Genomic DNA, 20833 nt, shown 5'->3' with positions numbered 1-20833 from the left:
GAGCTAAGACTTGGACCCAGGTCCAAAACATATATTCTTTCCACTAAACCATATCATCATCTATTTAGTTCTTTTCATCTTCTGAAAGATGAGTGGAGGTTTAAGATGGAGGAAGAGGCCAACTTAGGCTTTCTGATTATCAAATACTATTCAAGAAAGAGAGAGAATTTTTGTGATAATTACCATATTCCTAGCTAGACCTGATTGGTTAACTATAATCCATGGTTAAATATAATCCATGAGCTTCATTATAATCCATGAGGAATTCAAATGTGAAAGAAAAAAATCTTTACCTGACATTGCCCGAACAAATACACATGGCATAAAAAGAGAATATTGAAGACCTATAATTCAAGAAAGGCATTGGTCTCTGAGCACTATTGGAAAATACGTTCAAGGAAAACAGTTAAACGTGGCTTCCTACAAGTCCCCTGGGATTTAAACAATTTGGGGGTGAACAGGGGTCTGAAGATACAATGATCATTTAAATCTCTTATTAAATAACAATATCTTTATTGAGTACAAAGCCTGTTTTTTTCATCCTGTCTTTGGTGTGACATCTTGGATAAGTTAGGGGAGAGAAGCTTAGGGTTTCTAAGAGGGAAATCTCATCCCAGATGGACAGCTTTTCCAGCTGTCCTCTCCAGGACCCAGAACCATGGAGTCCCGCCTGGACAGGTCCCTCCTGGGGAGTCTTTGGCCTCGGATCAGCCTCCCGTTTGTCACATGGCAGAGACCCCATCCAGGGAAGAATTTAGACTTAGCATCTATGTGCTTTGACATCACTACCTTTGCTTCTCCCATGGGGGGAAAGTAATCTGTCTTCATTTCCACTCTTCTATTCTCATTTTCCAGACCCCAGCTTGTCACATTATCATATCGTATTTCTTTAACATGAGTGATGGGCAGTTATCATTAAGCCTGTGTTCTCAGTGCATCTCCAGCTCAGCTTTGTTTGCAAACTTCGTTTCAATTATGTGTGTTCCCTGTATGCCAGTTTCATTTATAGATGGCTCTACAGTTTTGTTCCTCATACCAATCTTAATAATAATTTTTAAATTACTGTTTAGGGAAAACAATGCATGTAAGCTTGAATGTAGCAGGCCATCCTGGACTTCAGGCCCTATCTTAGAAAGCCTGAGAATTTTCATTTCAGTTATGTGTTAAAACTGAGGAATTAAATGAGCTTATCAGGAAAACCACCTTCAATCACACTGGCAAAAAACTCAAACATGAAAACTCTTTTTTATTGTCTCTAAAGTTTTTATGGTTTTCCTTATCCTCTACAAAAGTCAATTTATTTTTTTCTTATTTTTTTCTTACTAAAGCTAATTTATTTTTTCTTACTTATTATTTTGAAATAATTATATATTCACAGGAAATTGCAAAAGACATGTACAGGGAGGTCATATTTACCCTGCACCCCGTCTCTCCCAATGGTTACATCTTATATAATAATAATGCAATATCGAGCCAGGAGGTTGACATTGGACTAATTTATTTTTAAGTTTCAAAAAAGAAAAGAAATCCAACCTAAAGACAACCTAGTCAGCTTTGTTTCATTCTATTTCTGTTTCTGCTCACAAGCAATAACCAGGCTGAAAGTTCTGGAAAACAAAGGGTGGTAGACCCATGTGGCCACAGAGAAATGATCTTCGGGGCTCATTCAAAATCCTAGTCAATGTCTTGGCTGGTCTGGGTTGGAATCTGGTTCTGCCTCCACACATGTGACCTTAACCAAGTCACTTGATCCCTCCAAGTTTCCGTGTCTGCATCTATCAAATGGAGGAAATATTTCTCCTGCCTACTTCATAGGGTCCTTGTGAGTATGAAATATGATGATGTGTATGAAAGGAGGTAGGATGTCAGTCAGCGATCATCAAGTTGATATTCTTTTCTGTAACAACTGCCAGTTACAGAAATGTAGTTTTTCAGTGGTGGTTTTATTCTTAGAAACAAAACTAAACCACCTCCTTATTAGCCACAAGGCCTAGAATTTCCATCACATCCTTCCCTTTCTACACTCTTAGTGGGACAGGTACTAGCAAGTATTGGACAGCACTCTGTGATTCATTGCCTAGACACCCCTGAGGCATGCAATATTTTAAAATAAATGTTTCTTAACATTTTCTTCTAAAAGGTCGAATGCGTTTTAAGTAGCTTTTATTTTTACTCTGACCCCAGCATCTATCCTTTCCTTTTTTTCATGCCATGAGATATACAATAGGTATTCTTGAAAATAGTGAGAAATTATAAGGATACCAGATTAGACAGTGCATGGCTTATGAATTAGAAATGCAAATCATCCAAACTGCATTGTTCTTTGGTTTGTCTGTATATATAATATAAACTCCCTAACTCACTGGTGGATTCTGGTGTTCAGATAGTAAAAATGCTAGTCTTGGTAGTAAGGGAGGAGAAATATATAGGATAAAGTAAACTTAAATCATAGAAAGTAAAGATAAAAGCATTGTGCGTACTGAATGCTTTGGACGCCACAGTAAAAATGTTAAGATCCATTTTCTCCCCTCTTCCCCCCATATACAGGCTGGCATGGCTCTGACCTATGACCCCACAGCTGCCATACAGAATGGGTAAGTAGACTACATTTTCTCTATTTTAATTGCTAAGTGAATTGAACTCTGAAATCAGTACTGAAGAAAAATATTTGAACTCTGAAATCAGTACTGAAGAAAAATATTCCAATCTGTCTTTTTGTTTTAAACCTTTCTCATCATTGTATTTTTTTCTTCCTGTGAGTGACTCTTATTTCATGGCACCCCCCACGTCACTCATTCTCCCAATGCTTCTGCCCACATTCTGTCTCTCCCTTTCTCATCTGAGAAAGAACAAGGAGTAGGACTTGAAGGGGGGTGTATGTAGATAGACTGGTCTGGGAGAAGTGTCCATGTATCTCTACCATAAGAGTGTCGCTCCTACTAATAACTCTAGAGTTTAGATTTCGGTAATTTTAGCATGTGCCCAGGTTCATTTTGACATTAATAATGCTTCCACTTTTGCCTTCTGGCTATCAGGGGAAGGGTAACGGACAGAGTCAAGTTAGTAGCTTGGTGATTGCATTTTCATTCTTCATTGTAATAAGCACCTGGAAACTTGCAGCCTCTTACTTAGAACAAGTCACATAGCCTAAACTTCTCCTCTGAAAAATCAAACTTAAGCTACACGATCTGGCCTCTCTAAAATTCTGTCATTCTGAATATTCTTTGGTTGAAACTTTCTTCTTACTTCGCAATTTCTTTTCTTTACTTTGGGCATCCTGCAATGGACCAACAAACCAAAGAATAAGTATTATTTTTATTTTCACAATCCTTTATCTTAGATTTCTCCATGGCTTTCAGTTTTCTGTCTTTCAGTCTCATTAAAGAATCAATCAGAATGAAGGTGTCATTTAAGATCAACTTAGAGGATAGAAGGAATTAAACTCCATTTTTCTATTTAGTCAGCTGCATCTAATGAACACCTGTGAGATGTAGAAAATGTTTATCTCCCTCTTATTTTTATAGTTATTCATTCAGGGGGTCATTTATTTACTCATTCAGTAAACATCCAATGAGTCTGCCAAGCACAGTACTATGCTCTATAGGTTTAAAACAACAGTGTATGAGACAAGGGCTTTGCCCTCAAGAAACTCATGGTCTATCCTTCCATGAAAGAGTCAACACGATTGGTAGTCTAGCGTAAGAGTCTAGTCCTTTGTCCTTTGTTGATTAAAACTTCTCTAGGAGTGAAACTTAAGGATATCCTTTCATTTATCCAATAAGCCTTCTCTTATTACCAACAAGGCACTTTAAACTTGGTGGTCAGAAGAACAAAAGACAAGATGTAAAGACATGAAATAAAGTCCTCTAGAATCGTACTGTATAGTTGGGAAGATAAAATAGTTAACTCAAAAGGCACAGAATAAGGCATTATATGCTCAGCGACAGTGACAGAAAACAGGTATTATAATGTAAGGGAATGACATTTGTTGAACACATACTAAGTACCAAGTATTTTATATTTGTAATTTAATGGCACATGGTTTCAGAGTCTAATACATGTAAAAATACATGTAATTACAATTAGAAATTTATTTGCACACTAGAAAGTAGAAATAATAATTGAATGAATACCTATAAGTTTATTAACTAGATTCAACAAGTGTTCATGTTTCCATACATGTATATGGGTGTATGAATATATGAATCATCTACCTATTTGTACTATATATCTATCTGTTTATTATAAAGATCTTCTTGACCAAGGCTCTAGGTCAAGGATTGGAGATGCCCCAGTGACCTAGGTCTGGACTGGAGTGAGTGAATGCTTTGCTTTAGTTAGTCATCTTTCCAGTGCACAATTTAAAATCTGAATTTGTTTTCCCAAAGACCTAACTTTCCAAGTTTTCATCCTGATCCATTACAAACCTACAGAGAAGACAATTGAGATTTCAGCCTGCAATCTGAGCAGCCCAAAGTGAACTTTGGGTGATGCCATATTAGAAGCAGTGAGGACTGCCTAGCACGCAAGGAGCATGTCTCCCTTCCCAGGTCACCGTCTATACTGTATAGAGGTCGACCGCAAGTACGTACCTCTGCCTTCTGTGACGTCTTTGTCTGTACCTTATAGTAACAGTATAATGTCCTATCCTTTGAACTATTTCAACAGTTGCAAAAGTGGTTCATCCTCTCCACTGTCCACTTAGACATTTACAACAATGAATATTTCCCTCAGGAAACAAATTGTAGTTAAGATGCTGAGAATACCATCTTCTTTATTTTATCTCCTGTCATCTGATAAAGAACTTTGTGTCATCCAGCAGTCCCTGTCTTCAGTACTGTCTTATCTACTGAATATTCCTTTCAGCCTGTAAAATACTCGAGTCTCTCCCACCTATAAAGAAGGTAGAAGCAAAACAATCCTTTTCTGCCCATGAGATCACTTCTAGTGACCACACTATTTTAGCTTTCTTTTCACTGGTAAACAACCCCAGTTTTCTATACACACTGTCTTCCCATATTGTCTCTATTAAATTAAGCCTATTAAAGTGTGAATTCTGGTCTCAGACTTGACTGGAATTTTCCCTGCTGGTGTCTCCAGTGATCTCCAAATTTGTCAGTTGTAACTGACGCATTCTTAGTCCTTATACTGTTTGAGATCTTGCATCATTTGACTTTCTGTTGTTGTTGTTGTTATTGTTACCATTTACAGCTTCATGAAAATTTCTTATTTCTTAGATTTCATGACTCCATCCTTTGCTGACCCTCCTTGCTCTCCCCTTGCACTGCTTACTTGGTGTCAGCGGATTCCTCCTCTTCTGCCCACTTTTATTAATCTTTCTCAGGGTTTAGTCTTTTCTCACTCTGTGTTCTCTCCAGTTGATCTCATCCACTCCTACTGCTTTTAGGAACTGAAGACTCCCAAGTCCATACTTCAAGTTCATAACTAGATGCAAAAAAAATCACCTTTGTGTCTAACTGCATTAGGTGCTGCTCCTGGATAGCTTTGTCCCAAAGTGAGGTCATTATCTTCATCAATCTTTCATCATACAAACCAAATCAAATGAAAAACAAGATCAAATGACTTGTTCCTTTTTAAAAAATACACTCTAAAGCCATTTAAGCCATAAATTCCAGTTCTCTGGGTATTCTCTCCTAAAACATTCTTTATAATAAAATTGGTCCTTAAAATTTACTCCATCTGTCTTTGAACTGTATCTGCCTCCCTGCCACTGGTTGAGTTTATTCAATCACCATTCCCTACCTGTACTAAGCTTTTACTTGCTGCTAACATAACTGACCTCCAAACCATTTTCACATTGCTTTTTGAATAATTTTTTAAAGCAAAAAGCAATCAGTAATCATCTACCTGCCTGGTTTAATGTATTATGTGGACTTTACTAACTGCAGAACAGAACTCAAACTTCCAAGAATGGCACAAAAAGAACTCCATGATTTGGTTCCTGCAACTGAACTGGACCTTCTTTGATTCTCAGAGCATCCCAAGCTACTTTAACCCTGTGTCTTGTTGCTCATGGAATTCTCTCTGCCTGGAGAGAATGGTGATATTCTTCCTTCCTTCCTTCCTTCCTAATTCCTTCCTTCCTCCCTTCTTTCCTCCCTCCCTCCCTCCGTCCCTTTCTTCCTTCCTTCCTTCTTTCTTTCACTGCTCTCATTTAAAGAACACCATTAGGGACTTCCCTGGTGGCGCAGTGGTTAAGAATCGAGCCCTGGTCTGGGAAAATCCCACACGCTGTGGAGCAACTAAGCCCGCGTGCCACAACTACTGAACCTGTGCTCTAGAGCCCATGAGCCACAGCTACTGAGCCCGCATGCCACAACTACTGAAGCCCGTGCACCTAGAGCCCATGCTCTGCAACAAGGGAAGCCACCGCAATGAGAAGCCCGCGCACCACAATGAAGAGTAGCCCCCACTCGACGCAACTAGAGAAAGCCCACGCACAGCAATGAAAACCCAATGCAGCCAAATAAAATAATAAATAAATAAAGTAAAGAACACCATTAAATCATACCAGGCAGAGCTAATTACACAATTAATCGTAAGAGACACAGTTTAAGCAGTGGTTAGGAGTTCAGACTCCAAAACCAGCCTGCCCAGTTGCACATCCAAATTCTTTCATTTACCAGACATGGGCAAGTTGTTTGTGCTTTAGTTTCCTCCTCTGTGGAGATGATAGTAACAGTACCTTTTCATAAGAGTTTGTAAGGATCAAAGGACCCCTGCATGGCACAATGTGATCTTCATTGTCAATATTGACACTATTGTTACACTACATTTCATGTGACCATGATACACTGACAGTCTTTTTATCATGTAGCTGTTGACATCATATTTATTTCCTTGATGGACTATTAACTCTGAAGTCAGGTTCCATGTCTTATTCATCTTTACAGACTGTTTAACTTAGTACTGTGAATGCCAAATCAGAAGCAGAAAATGTGACTGATGACGTCTGCTTGGCTCCAGCAAGGTGGCATTAGGGAAACCGTTCCCCTTCCTGGCATCAAGCCACTCTGTCCCTCTGTAACACCCAAATCTGATCCTCTTTATTATTTTCTTTATTGGAGTATAGTTGCTTTACAATATTGTGTTAGTTTACACAGTACAGCAAATTGAATGAGCTATAGGTATACATATATCCCCTCTTTTGTGGATTTCCTTCTCATTTGGGTCACCGCAGAACATTGAGTAGAGTTCCCTGTGCTATACAGTAGGTTCTCATTAGTTATCTATTTTATACATAGTATCAATAGTGTACATATGTCAATCCCCATCTCCCAATTCATCCCACCACCCCACCCCCCTGCCTTGGTATCCATACGTTTGTTCTCAATGTCTGTATCTCTGTTTCTGCTTTGATCCTACTTAAATGCAACCTGCAGTTTCACCCAAAGGAGCCAAACTGCACATGAGTTTCTCATGTCCTGGGTTAAGAATGGAATTTCAGAAGGCTTAGACTATCCATTGTGTTGTTGGTACCAAGAAGGTAGAAACTTTATTTCATGAAATGGAAGAGATCGGAAGATTGTAGCTCACTAACCCTATTCACTTGATATTTCTTCATGTAGATGGTTTTTAAAATGTTTTTTTTTCATCTTTGGTTTTATTGCCTTATATGGTAACATTTAAATAATGGAGAGTAGAAGAATAGTCATTTCTATGGATGTTAAGATGCCAAAATAACCACAAATGTTTCCTCAACACACTGTTCCTTGAGTTATTGTCAGCATGTACCTCTTTGAAGTGGGGAAGCTGATTTAGAAAATTCACTTAGCATATGAAGGAATGGAACATGAATGTCCAGAGTCAAGTATTTACTCCTAATTACATTGCTGTATTCGATCCAGTAGGCAAACCTAACTCAGAGAGCGGTAACCTAACAGAGAGATAAATATTTATTGCTGTAGAGAAGAAACTGGTCCCATTTTATGTAGAACAAATGTATCCAAAGATACAGTTGCAGCTGACTCCAATCCAGTTAATATTGTTAAAGGTCGCTTAATGCTGACTCAGATCAACAAATTTTATCATTTGAATACTTATCTATTGTACCATTTAAAATCATTCTGGTGATGCAAATTTGAAAAAAAATATTTCCCATCCTGTCAGGAACAATGGGCACGCATGCAAATTCTAGATACAATGCAAGTAGTATTGTGACAGAAGCACAAAGTGCTATGAGATTTATGTATGTATTAACTTTTATATGTATAAAATATTTCTGAAAGAATACACAAGACATGGTGACAGTGGGCCTCTGGGGAGAGCCAACAGAGTACCGAGAAGTAGGGGTGAGAGGGAGACTTATTTTTCACTGTTTATATTTTTCTATTCTTTTCACAAAGAAAAATAAAGAAAATTAATGTCATAGGACTACAGAGAAAAGGCAATTACATTCTAATGAGGGATTCGGAAGGCTTCTTGATGGAACAGTGACATGAGCTTGTCCTCTTGGATATGTGCCATGTCACTGCTAAAGATCATATTTTATCTTTTTGAATCATAGTTTTGTATGGATATATACCCAGAAGTGGGATTGCTGGATCATATGGCAACCCTGTGTAGTTTGGGGTGAGCAGATGAAAACTATTATATACAGAAGGGATAAACAACAAGGTCCCACTGTATAGCACAGGGAACTATATTCAGTACCCTGCAATAAACCATAATGGAAAAGAATATAAAAAAGAATGTGTGCGTGTGTGTGTGTGTGTGTGTGTGTATATATATATGTCTATAACTGAATCACTTTGCTGTACAGCAGATATTAACACAACATTGTAAATCAACTCTCCTTCAATTAAAAAAAAAAAGAACATATGTTATGATCCTGTGGCATCCCTTAACTGCACTCAGCCATAGGGGTTTCTGAGTATCAAATCCAAATATGTGTCTGGGGGATAGCTGGTAGCTCAATTGTGTCAACAGTTAAATGTTCTGAATTCCATAACCTCAACCTGAATACAGCAACATAAAACAGAAATAAGTACTCCCAAATTAAGCTTGATATTTCTCTAATGAAGAACAAACACTTGTAAACATGGACCATGGTGTATCTGAGCTGTTTGCATGTAGGCAGTAAAATATGTCAGTTGTGTCATCTGCTTGAATCTACCCAAATTATCACTTTAAAAAAATTAATTCAATGTCACTTTTATCTAAGGCTTTGAAGGTTACAGTGAAGAAATTTCTGGGTCACAATGGAAAAGTAAAACGCTTGGTACTTTTTACTATAGGCTAACTTAGGAAAATAAAAATGTCCATTCTTCTTTTGGAGCTATCTGGCATAACTCTATAATGTGTTATTACTATTGCCCTATTGCTTTTTTAACAGTCCAATATGAAATTCCATCACTTTCAACTATGAGCATGGGAGATGGGAAATAATTCCTCCCCCATAGTCAAAATCGCATCTTTCCTGTGCTCTTTTCACTAAGGGCTGCTGTGTAAAAGCCTTTTGGATTGTTTTATTTGAAGAAAATGAATTCTTGGGAGAGATGTGAAAAAAATTGTTTTCTATAGCTTTGGTTTGCCAGCTGTTTTATATGGGCATTTGATATTAAGTGATACAGAAACCTTATCTTATTACACTAGGAAAGGAATCTAATGTGAAGGATACGTTGGCATTACAATAAAAATGACCAATAACTTATTAATCTTGTGCTATAGTGTTGCCCTGAGGATAGTATTTGTGGTTCTGACTCCAACAAAATTGCCTATGGACATGAAAGACAAGGCAGGGCTGTTTATTTCAGTGGGCAAATAGGACTGTGTGTGGTTTTCTGCATTAAAAAACATCCTACCCTGGGGTTATTGATATATTCATGTTATTTTTATTGTCAGTCTAATAAGATTTCACCATATTACTACTGACTGCCAAATCCCCTGAAGATGACTTTTCTGCAGGCAAAATAATGTCCTATTAGTGACCTAGACTTCCATTTTCTGGACTTCTGGAGCCCACTTGCTTTACATGCCAGAAAACCAAATAACCCTTTTTGCGTTCCTTAAAAATATTACTTTTTTCAGAGGCTGGCTTAGAGTTCTACAGATAGATCATGCTTAATTAACCCGTTTAGCCCCTTTGGCATTTGGAATTTTGTTCATGGGAAACCTCTCCAGAGATGACTAGTTCACATTCCTGCAAAAGTTTCTCAATCTTGACACTAGTGACATTTTGGACCAGATCATTTTTTGGGTGGGAGCTGTACTGTATTTGGCAGCATCCAGACCTCTACCAAACAGATGCCAGTAGCAGCCCCCTGACCCAGTTGTGACAACCAAAAATATCTCCAGATCCTGCCAAATGTCCCCTGGGGAGCAAAATCCCTTTTAGTTTAGAACAAGGTGGAAAAGGAATATTTGTCATACACTTGTGGATTCACTATGTACATTTTGGCAAAGAAATACCTTAGGGGAGTAAACTCTTCCCAGAAAAATGGTTAGCTAAAAATTCATTCCCAGTTTTCTATAATAGCATTTGCAAGGCATAATGCATAAATAACCAGATACAAAAACATAAAGTCACATGTTTAGAATGACCTTAGCTTTGTTATTATGGCCAAAAAGTGTTGTGAATTTCATCTTTCCTGTTCCCCCAAAACAGGACACCTATTCTTGAAGTATTTATTTGGATGTTCTTTTCTTTCCTTCTTCTTCTTTTTAAATGTGATGGCCATGTGAGAGTGTTTTTAAACCATGAAGGATACATGGCAGGGATTGAGAAAAAGTGAAGAGATTGGGAAATTCATTCTGCAGTTCTCTCTTTGGAGTCTGGCTAGGTGCATTTGCTTTAGATATGGTGCCTTTAAGCCTCAGATTCAATAATAGCCCCTCCTGTCATGGTTTAAGCAAAGGTTTCCTGTGAATTCATCTGGTTTATGTTTGGATTTGGGGAGAGCCTATTTCAGAATACCAGAATTAGGGGATCAAGACAGTGTGCTGAGTCTGATCTTCTCAGTACATTTTCTGTTCTAAATGACTCTCTGATTTGAGGGGCAGTACTGGAACTTGCTGGGAAGTATGAAATATTCTTGTTTGATGGATAGGATTAGAGCAGACAGAACAAAAATGCCTGAAAATTTCCCCCAAGGGTGCCCTTTGTTAGTATCCGTTTACTTGGCTGTTTTCTTTATGTTTCTGCTGTTTTTCCCATAAAATTTCCTGTAAACTTTGCCAGCCCATCCTATCCTTACTGCTTTCATTTTTAATATGACAATTGCTACATTTCGCAAAATAAACCAGCCACTCTAAAATGTGACGCATGATTCGCTCTGTTGGTACAAGAGGCTGAAACTGGGTTTCTAAGAAACTTGCATGGTGAATGAAGAGGGCCGTTTGTGGAGTGGTCATGAGTACCTGCTATGTTATTATGAGCCCCAAATAAGTCTTTCTGTTCAGTGACTCATAAATAAAATCTGTCAAACATAAGACCTAAAGCATTTTTTTTTTTAATGCAAACCATGATTTTTGTAGAAAAGGTCTGTTTTCCCTGGTTGTCAGTACCTTTGCATGCTTAGAAAACAGGCATTAGTTTAAGCTTCCACTGAGCATTTACAGATATGTGATGCCAGCCAATTTTCTCTGGGTTCTCACCTCTCAGCTTCCTATTTGAACAAAAGCCATCTTCTGTGCCCCCACCGATTTGACACTGGTGGCCTCTACTGTAATCACTACTTATCTCTCTAAACTGCTCTGCATTCATTTATTCATTCATTCAACCTACAGGTATTAAGCAAGACATACCTTGGAGATATTGTGGGTTCAGTTCCAGACTACTGCAATAAAGCAGATATCTCAATAAAATGAGTCACACAATTTTTTAAAATTTCCCAGTGCATATAGAAGTTATGTTTGGACTAGACTGTAGTCTGTTAAGTGTGCAAAGCATTATGTCTAAAAAAACAATGTACATACATCAATTTAAAAAATATTTCATTGCTAAAAAATGCTAAGCATCATCTGACAATGCAGGGTTGCCACAAACCTTCAATTTGTAAAAGTTGCAATATCTGTGAAGTGTAATACAGCAAAGCACAATAAAATGAGGTATGCCTGTATTTACTACATCCCAGGCTCTGTTCTAGACAACAAAGTCAAGGTGAAGCTGACATTCTAGAGGGAGAAATAATCAATAAATACATTCCATTAGTCAACTTGACTGCTGTAACAAAATGCCATTGATTGTGTGGCTTTAAACAACAGAAATATATTTTCTCACAGTTCTGGAGGCTGGAAGTCCAAGATCAGGGTCTGGCTGATTTAGTTTGGGATTTAGTTCCTGACTTTTACAAGGCTGCTTTCTCATTATGTCCTCACATGGCCTTTCCTCCATGTGAGCATGTGGATAGAGAGAGAGCAAGCACTCTAATGCCTCTTCTTATAAGGACACTAACCCTATGAGGTTAGGGCCCCACCCTCATGAGCTCTTTAACCTTAGTTTCTTCCTTAGAGGCTCCATCTCCACATACAGCCACTTTGGAAATTAGGACTTAAATATATGAATTTTAAAGGGACACAAACATTCAGTCCATAGCATATATAAAGACATTTTAAAAACTTACTAGTTCAGATAGTGATAAGAACAATGAAAAAAAAATAGAGGAAAGGAATAGAGAACAATTGGGGCAGAGATGGTGGTTGCTACTTTAGCTACAGACCTCTGAAAAGTTGGGAAAGTTGAGTGAGACCAATAATGGGAAAGAGATGATAGTTCTAGGGTGATTTGGGGAAATAACCATTCCAGGTAGAAAGAATTGTAAGCGTAGTGGCCCAAGATGAGAGTGAGAATGACAGGCTCATGTGACAGAAGAAGGTCAGTGTGGTTGGATCCTAGTTGGCTCTGGGGAGAGAGGTGGGCAATAGCCTGATTGCGCTCGTCAATATGAGGAATTCAAATTTTGTTCTCATTGCAACGGAAAGCCATTGACCAGCTTTAGGCTGGTTAATGTATAGATAAGATTCAATTTAAATGCTTAAATAGAAAAACTCAAAGGAATGTCCTACCCATCTTTGGTATACATAGTAAATGTTCAATACATTTTTTAAAGTGGAAGGATGGATGTTTTCTTACATAGTAATTGACTTTAAAGTCAGATTTATTAACTGTAATTTATATTGAGTATATATTCACTCTTAAGAGTGTACAATTCTATGAGGTCTGACAAGCACACAGTTGTGGAACCACCAAGCAATGAAGATATAGAACAGTAACATCACCTTCCAAAATTCCCTCAGATGTCTGTGCACTCAGACTCTTCCCCCAATCCCAGCCTTTGGCATCCATTATTTATTTTCGGTCTTTAAAGTTTTGCATTTTCCATAGTATTATATAAATGGATATAAAATATAGAGTCTTTTGAGTTCGACTTCTTTCATTTAGCATAATTTACTTAAGATTCACCATGTTAAATATATCAGTAGTTCTTTCCTTTTAATTGTTTAGTAGCATCCCAGTGTATGGATGGACCACAGTTTATTAATTCAATTGAAGGATATTTGGCTTGTTTCCAGTTTTTAGCAAGTATTAAATAAAACTGCTATAAATATTTGCATTAAGGTTTTTGTGTGAACTCAAGTTTTCATTTATCTTCAGTTACTGTGTACCAGTGGGATAGTTGGGTTATATGCTATGTATATGTTTAACTTTATAAGAAACTGCCAAACTCTTTTCTAAAAGGGCTGTATCATTATTTATCTGCACCAACAATGAAAGAGTTCCACTTTCTCTGAATCCTTGACAGCTCTGATTGTCTTTTTTTTTTAATTTGGCCATTTTAATGAGTATATAGTCAATATTCTTTTTTTCTAAAATTTTAGAGGTATTGTAGGTATAGGTATGGATAGTAAAGAGGATGCAATGTGTAATGGTGTAATTTTTTCAGCTACGTCTTTTTTAAGCAAAAGACTATGACCTTATAATCCTTGTTGAGAGCTAGATCAGTTTAAGACTCTAGTTCCCCAATCCTTGCTTGAAGACTTGTATAGGATCTAAGCTTAAAGAATTTACTCTTTGAAACCTGGCAACCTTGAAATCCAGCCCCCCTACACTCAGTGGCGTTCTCATGGAATGCTTCTTTAGAAAGGTGACCCATGAGATCCTCTATTCAAAATATCAATGACCCCTGAGAGATGATGAAGCTTTTGTCTCCAAAACTCCAACCTCATACTATTTAAGAAAAAGAAAGAAAGGAAGGAAGGAAGGAAGGAAGGAAGGAAAGAAGGAAGGAAGGAAGGAAGAAAGAAAACTAAAAGTAGTAATTGACTTTCGCTAAGAGTATGGCAAAGTGAAGTAATGACTCCATGATCCCTGAGAGGCATTTTCCCAATCTATCCTGATATCAGTGAAATACTCCATCACAGCCCACCTGGTTTTGTCTGCACGATGTGTGGCTGGTCACTCTAGCCTTTCCCTTACCAGTGAGACATAAAGAAAAAAACAAGATTTAAAATTCTGCTGAGGAATTTGAGCATTAGGTAACTTGTGGACTCCAGGGTATAGTCTGAGCAGAGATGGCCTGTAAGTGTTTTTGATACCCTTTAATAGATCTCTATTAAAGCTGTCCTTTAATAGATCTCCAGAAGGATCATCCCTCCTCTGATTTGTGAAGCTCTGATCTTGCCCAGTATTATTCTATAATTGTTCAATGAAGGACCCTGGAGGACTGGAAAACTCAGTGCTTTTTACAACATGTACAGAGGTATATCACATAGGTCCAGAATCTTCATCAATGCCCTGACTGAATCCAGAAAAGATTCCTTTCCTCACCTAGACCTAAATTGTCCACAAATTGTCCTTCTCTTTTCATGGAGAAAGAAAGTACTTAGCTTGGTTTCTGCCTGAGGGCATGGATTCATGCCTAGCACAAATTATCCAGAACTCTCTAGAAGCTGATCCTCTTTCTTGAATGAAGGGATAGATGCAATTTCTGTCTGTGTAACACCAGCCACCTTTATAAAGCTTGGTGCTATGGTTTTGCCTTTCTTTCAAGGAGCTTTAGAAACAATGCCCATGGCTTTTCTCTGCTATTGGTTAAACATACTATTACACTCACCTGGCCTAAGAGATTTTTGTGCAGCCAATTTTATAAGGGGACTCAAAATTGTCATTTTATTCAGAACAACTTATTTCTTGTGGAATCAAAGACCATCAGTCTCCTGCATGATCCTGTTAACGGTTGATGGGCAACATGAGGGTGGAACTCTGTCTTCTCCAGACGTGCGTGGTAGCGTTTGGTTAGCAGCCAGGCGTGCATCAGCTTCATGAATCTATGAATCTTCTTTTTGTTTTTCTGTTTGCAGATTTTATTCTTCACCGTACAGTATTGCAACCAACCGCATGATTCCACAGACACCCATCACGCCATTCATTGCTGCTTCCCCTGTCTCCACATACCAGGTATGTCCGGTTTACCTGCACCTCCCGGGAAACCTTTCTTGCCAGGAACAGACTAGATCAAGGCAAAAGGGACACAGTAGGATTTTTGTTTTAAGTTGTCTTCCCTTTAGTCATATCTTAATGTCATAATACTCAAACTATCCATTGAGCCTACACTTTCAAGGGCTTGTTTGCATCTGTTTCACTGAATGATAAAAATCCAGCGAGCTTTCCATTCTTCCTGCTGAGTTTTCATGATTTTGCTACTTTCCAGCCAACATTAGTGCAGCTTTCTTACCACTGAGAGGTTATTTTGTGTATTGTCTGTTATTTTGGTTGTTGCTCCCTAGGGTATCTTTTCTGAGAACACATTTCTGGCAACTCCCTGCACGCCCTCCAGGATATTGTATCATTGTCATCTCATTTTGTCACAATCGTTCTGTGTATCCATGGAAAGCTACATGGATAGATGCAAAATCATTTGCTCCAAGAAATAGGGAAGATTATCAAAGGGGTAAAAGTAATTCCTAACTTCCTCCTCTTACTTCATTCTCAGTTCCAAAGAGGCCAAAAGAGACCTCGGGGGTTCCACATGTTGAAACACAAGAAAATCTGAGACTCAATGTGTGTCCTAAACCAGATGTTGTAGCCAGTTAGTAATGCTAAGTCCACAGGTGGATTGAAATAGCCATCCTTCTCCCTCAAACAGTGCTCCTTATCTTATTCCTTTGAGTCATCAAAGATATGATATTTCTCCCTGCTTCTCTTTATCTCATGTAGTTCTTCAGAGAATTCTTCTAATTCAAATTAGAAAAAAATGCCTATGAACGCTACCTAGAGTGTCGAGTGTCACTGTTTAAAGCTTTGGAGAGAGAAAGAAAGAGCAAGAGTGCGAGTGTGTGCCTGCGTGTGTTTCCCTATATTGTGCAGATGGTGGGTGGGTGGGGGGTTTACAACAGGGAAAACTGTAATGTTGCTGATTGCTAGGAATTCAGTGAAGTTTCACATTATTCATCCACTACATACGTCATATCAGGAGGTCCCAGCTGTCAGAGCATCATGCTTGAGACTATGCACTTTTTTCCTTAACTGATTCCCCCCAAAGCAGATCATTCTCATTCTGTGTCTGCACTTAGATTCTTGATACCTGTCGGGTGAGCGGAATAGACTTTTGTGTGAATTGCATTAGAGGGTCTCAGAATGGCTGATTTCTTAATTGCCTTTCCTTGGGACCCATGAGGCTAAGTGCAGATGCTGTTCAGTTTTTGTTCTTCCTACAGGCCTGCCTGGTTGTAATGTGTGTTTTTTGGTTTTTTACCCATTTTTTCTAATCTTGGCCTCTGTTTCAGCCAAGACCACCCATTGAGCTCCATTGTAGAGCACTTTGGTGACATGAATAAAATCTCCACAGAACAGTCATTTCTTTTGGGAGGGCTCATAAGTGGAATTTAACTCTGGCTCTCTTTTCTCAAAAAAGGAATTAGAGCAATTTCCTATGTTGTTGATTCTTGCTTTTCACCACTTCTTTTTTTTTTTTTTTTTTTTTAAATCTAAAGTTCATTGGCAATTTCATTGATGTGAGTATATTGAAAACAAAATCTTCAGGGCTCTCAATGTCACAGTCAGCTCTTAGAAGCTGACTTTCTCATTTGGCTGATGGGGAACATTCAGAACACTTGGCTGGCTCATATACTCATTTTTATTTGCCATACCAATTACCATGAGAGAGAAAAGTCACAGACTTGCTTAACTTGGGTTTAACCCAAAACATTCCCCCAAATTTCTGGTTGATCTCTCTAATTCTTTCCCCAACTTTTACCACTTGGATTTATTTCCAAGATGGGATCACTTGAGAATATGAAGTTAGAACCAATGACAGAAAAAGAGGAAGTCTTAGCAGTCATGCTAAGTAATGCCTCCTTCCTTATTCGCCCGGGTCTTCCTAGAAGTTGACCTACAAACAGGAGATTCCTGAAGCCTCCAAATGTGCTCCATGGCCCAGCCTGGCCCATGTGGGCACTACAGCCAGCTCCAGGGAAGTAGGAATTTGCTTTACATTGTACCATGTTTCAGGGACCAAATGAATCAGGTCCAAGAATTTCCTTTGTACCCTTAGTTTTGAGCACTGATTCGCTGTAAGTCAGGTGGACTCCACTTTCTTATGACCTAGTGTGACTCCACTAAACGCAAGAACCGAGTTCTCTCTGTGATTGCTTTCTTCTAATAAATGCTGTTTGATGCATAGGTCCAGAGTACTTCATGGATGCCTCATCCGCCATACGTTATGCAACCAACAGTAAGTGTTCTCAGTCACCTGAGGCTCGATGTTTCTATTATCCGAGTGCAAGCTTTTGTAATGCATAGAAGCTTTGGGGTAAAGCTTTTGTTCTATTCCATGCCTCTTTCTGGCAGCCCTATTTTCCAGATACAGAGCTGTTCCTGAAATTCTATAAAAGTGTGTACAGTAGATAGAGAGAGTGATAGTGATGGAGAGAAACAGAATTGAGAGAGGAAGAGAGAGAGAGAGGGAGGAAGAGAACAAACTTGATTGGAGGAAATAGCAATCAAACTCTCATGTTGCTGTCTACCATTTGTTATGAAAGGGGAATGTCTACTTCATGCAGAATTGTGAACTCTGGACAGTTAAATCCATTATAGGAGGAAAGCCTTTCTGTTGTCCTTCTCCTCCTGTTATGCTTTGTTTTCTTCAGATGCAGTTGGGTGTGCTTTGGGAACGATTTTGCGTATCATGGCTAGGTGTTGACTCAAAGCAGTATATTTGAAATAGGAAGGTATTTGTCTACTAATAGATGTGGATAGATAATAGATAGCAAGGTTGGTAGATGACTTTTATGTTAACTAACTAGAGCCATTCTCTTCTTCTTTTAGTGGAAAATTTCTTCCCAAAATATTCAAACTCTATTTTCTACGAGCTAGCTTTCCCATTTTGTGGTACAATATTACGTTAGTCCCAAGGGGAAAAATATTACCTATTCCATTAGAATCCAGGCTGAAGGCTATTGATACCATGTATCTTTGTCGAGGTCTTCCATGTTTTTGATCTCTATGTACTAGCCAGGGAGATTTCAAGAGCACTATACTCATGGGAGTGTGAGATAGGGGAAAGATCCCCAACAGAAAGTTGTGTGACAAGGTCTCTGGTGTACTCTCCTGGGTATGTTCAAATCTGTAACTTTGTTTCTTTTTCTGTCACTATACTTAACATGGCTTTGGGGAGGATCAAAACAGAGAGAATATGTGAAAACAGTGTTTGAAGTATGACATACTATACCTTATTATTATCATTAATCCTTATTATTGAATGTATTAGTTGTTCAAAGAAGAAACAGTGCTACATTTTAACCCTTTTCAAAGCTAAATATAAATAAGGTAGCACATATTAAAAACCAGGGAGTTAAATACACAGACATCTATTTCTTGGACTCAAAGGATCACAGCACCTGGCTTTCATATTTGAGCTTTGTCCATTTTCTTAAAAAATAAGGAACACTCGATGTTGCTCCTAGTGTTTTGATAGTTTGCTTTTTATTTAAAGAATAAAATATATATAGCTTACTACAGCAGAACTTTAGACCCTATTCTGCAGATCCCCATATTTACTCTTATTCACATACCTTGGGGGCTTCCTGAGTTCATCTGATCTGTGTTGTGTAAATCAGACCAACACGCAGTGAATCCAGGCTCTTCTTTTCCGTCCAAGTTGTGAGGTAGAATTCAATAGATGGAAACAACTACCTTCTAAAATAATAATGTGTGTATTTAAAGAGCATTGAGGCTAGCTTAGTCCTCACGCTGAGGTCAAGCATCATCTCATCGTGGCCTAAAGGAATGCATATCTGGCAAAATCTGAATATTTTTCCAGATACCAAAGTATGTAAGATTCCACAGTACTTCTGGAGCTGTGAGGAGATGGGAAGATATTTGTATGTGTTTTTTTCTGACTGTCACTCAGGGCCTTAGCTAAATGTTTTATTAGCTCCTCCTCCTCCCCAGACCAGCTTCACCCATTTTTTGGATGTATTATTTCTTGTATATCTTCCCCTAGCAATAGTGTGTGTGTGTGTGTGTGTGTGTGTGTGTGTGTGTGTGTTCATTTGTCCCCCACCAGGATCTTTCTTGCGATGGCTTCTGCTCCCTAATATCTTTTCACTTCCCTTGACTAGACTCTGCATGATGTTTGAGCTTAGGTCACCCCCCTTAAGATGTAATGCTTGTGGCTGGGACAGATTCCTGGGGAAAGGAGTGGCTGGGCCACCCACCACCTTTTTATCTTTAACATGAAAAAATTGGCTAAACCGCATCATGGAAACACAATTTGTAGCATCAGTCGTTTCCCTTTAACAGTTCTGTTGGTTGTCTTTATTGTATAAAGAACCTTTACCCAACTGGTCTTAGTTTCATCATCAAAGTGGGGTTGGTTAAATTAATCACTCTGTGATACTAAAACATAAAAATAGTTAGGCAATGCCGGGTGGAGAAATAAAATACCTAGATCTGAAGGGAAGGAATGAATGACTTGGTGATTAATAGCATGGATTCTTTTTCTCTTTTTGGCTGCGTTGGGTCTTCATTGCTGCACGTGGGCTTTCTCTAGTTGCAGCGAGTGGGGGCTACTCTTCGTTGTGGTGTGCGGGCTTCTCATTGCAGTGGCTTCTTTTGTTACTGAACAGGGCTTCAGTAGTTGTAGCACGTGGGCTCAGTAGTTGTGGTGCATGGGCTTAGTTGTTCTGCAGCATGTGGGATCTTCCCAGACAAGGGATCAAACCCATGTCCCCTGCATTGGCAGGTGGATTCTTAACCACTGCACCACCAGGGAAGTCCCAATAGCATGGATTCTTGGTTAGGCTCTTTGAGAGAGGAAACCCTTTCTGTTATAGGACTTTGGGCAATTAAACTTTCTGAGCCACAGTTTTCTCATCTGTAATATGGATATAATCATGACTAAATTATTATGGTTTCGGTTCATGAAATGAAGCAAGGCTTTAAATCTCTTAAAATAATGCCAGACAAATAGCAAACACTCAGTAAATTACTGTTATCATTATTCAGTTATATGAGTAGATGACTGCACATTGTGCTTGAGATTAGCCCAATTATATAAAATGAGTGTTGGTATAGGAAGAAGTTGAGAAAAAGCAATAATCACCCATTTCTACCACATTCATACTGCTTATTTAGCATACTTCCCTAATGAGTTTGGTGGAGATAGCCTCTATGGCTATAAATAAGATAAATTGCTTAGATTGGTGTTTATCTCATTTACTTCCTAAATCTTTCAACACCTATAATAAAAATAATGAAAATAAAAAATAAAGGCCCATTGGGTACCTCTTGTATGTCAGTAACTGGAACCTACTTTACAAATAAATTCAAGGTGTCCATAGCTACACATCTCCAATATATTGCCCATAATAA

At 38.4% G+C, this 20833-nt stretch overlaps 1 protein-coding gene across 11 annotated transcripts in view; it reads left to right on the top strand.

Annotated features, from left to right (window-relative positions):
* The window catches only part of RBMS3 (RNA binding motif single stranded interacting protein 3), a 727705-nt gene that overhangs the window by 605276 nt on the left and 101596 nt on the right, over positions 1–20833 (top strand). For 7 of the 11 annotated variants that reach the window (XM_057554702.1, XM_057554701.1, XM_057554703.1 and 4 more), the window contains exons 8-10: positions 2548–2594; positions 15322–15418; positions 17643–17693. In XM_057554702.1, the coding sequence (XP_057410685.1) occupies positions 2548–2594; positions 15322–15418; positions 17643–17693 (195 nt within the window). The remainder of the gene's footprint in view (positions 1–2547; positions 2595–15321; positions 15419–17642; positions 17694–20833) is intronic. The other 4 variants (XM_057554705.1, XM_057554706.1, XM_057554707.1 and 1 more) reach the window with 1 other exon arrangement.

Source organism: Balaenoptera acutorostrata, chromosome 10, assembly GCF_949987535.1.
Source record: "Balaenoptera acutorostrata chromosome 10, mBalAcu1.1, whole genome shotgun sequence".
NCBI classification, from domain to species: domain Eukaryota; kingdom Metazoa; phylum Chordata; class Mammalia; order Artiodactyla; family Balaenopteridae; genus Balaenoptera; species Balaenoptera acutorostrata.
The sequence above is the reverse complement of the archived record's forward strand: the minus strand, read 5'-3'. Positions and strand labels throughout refer to the sequence as shown.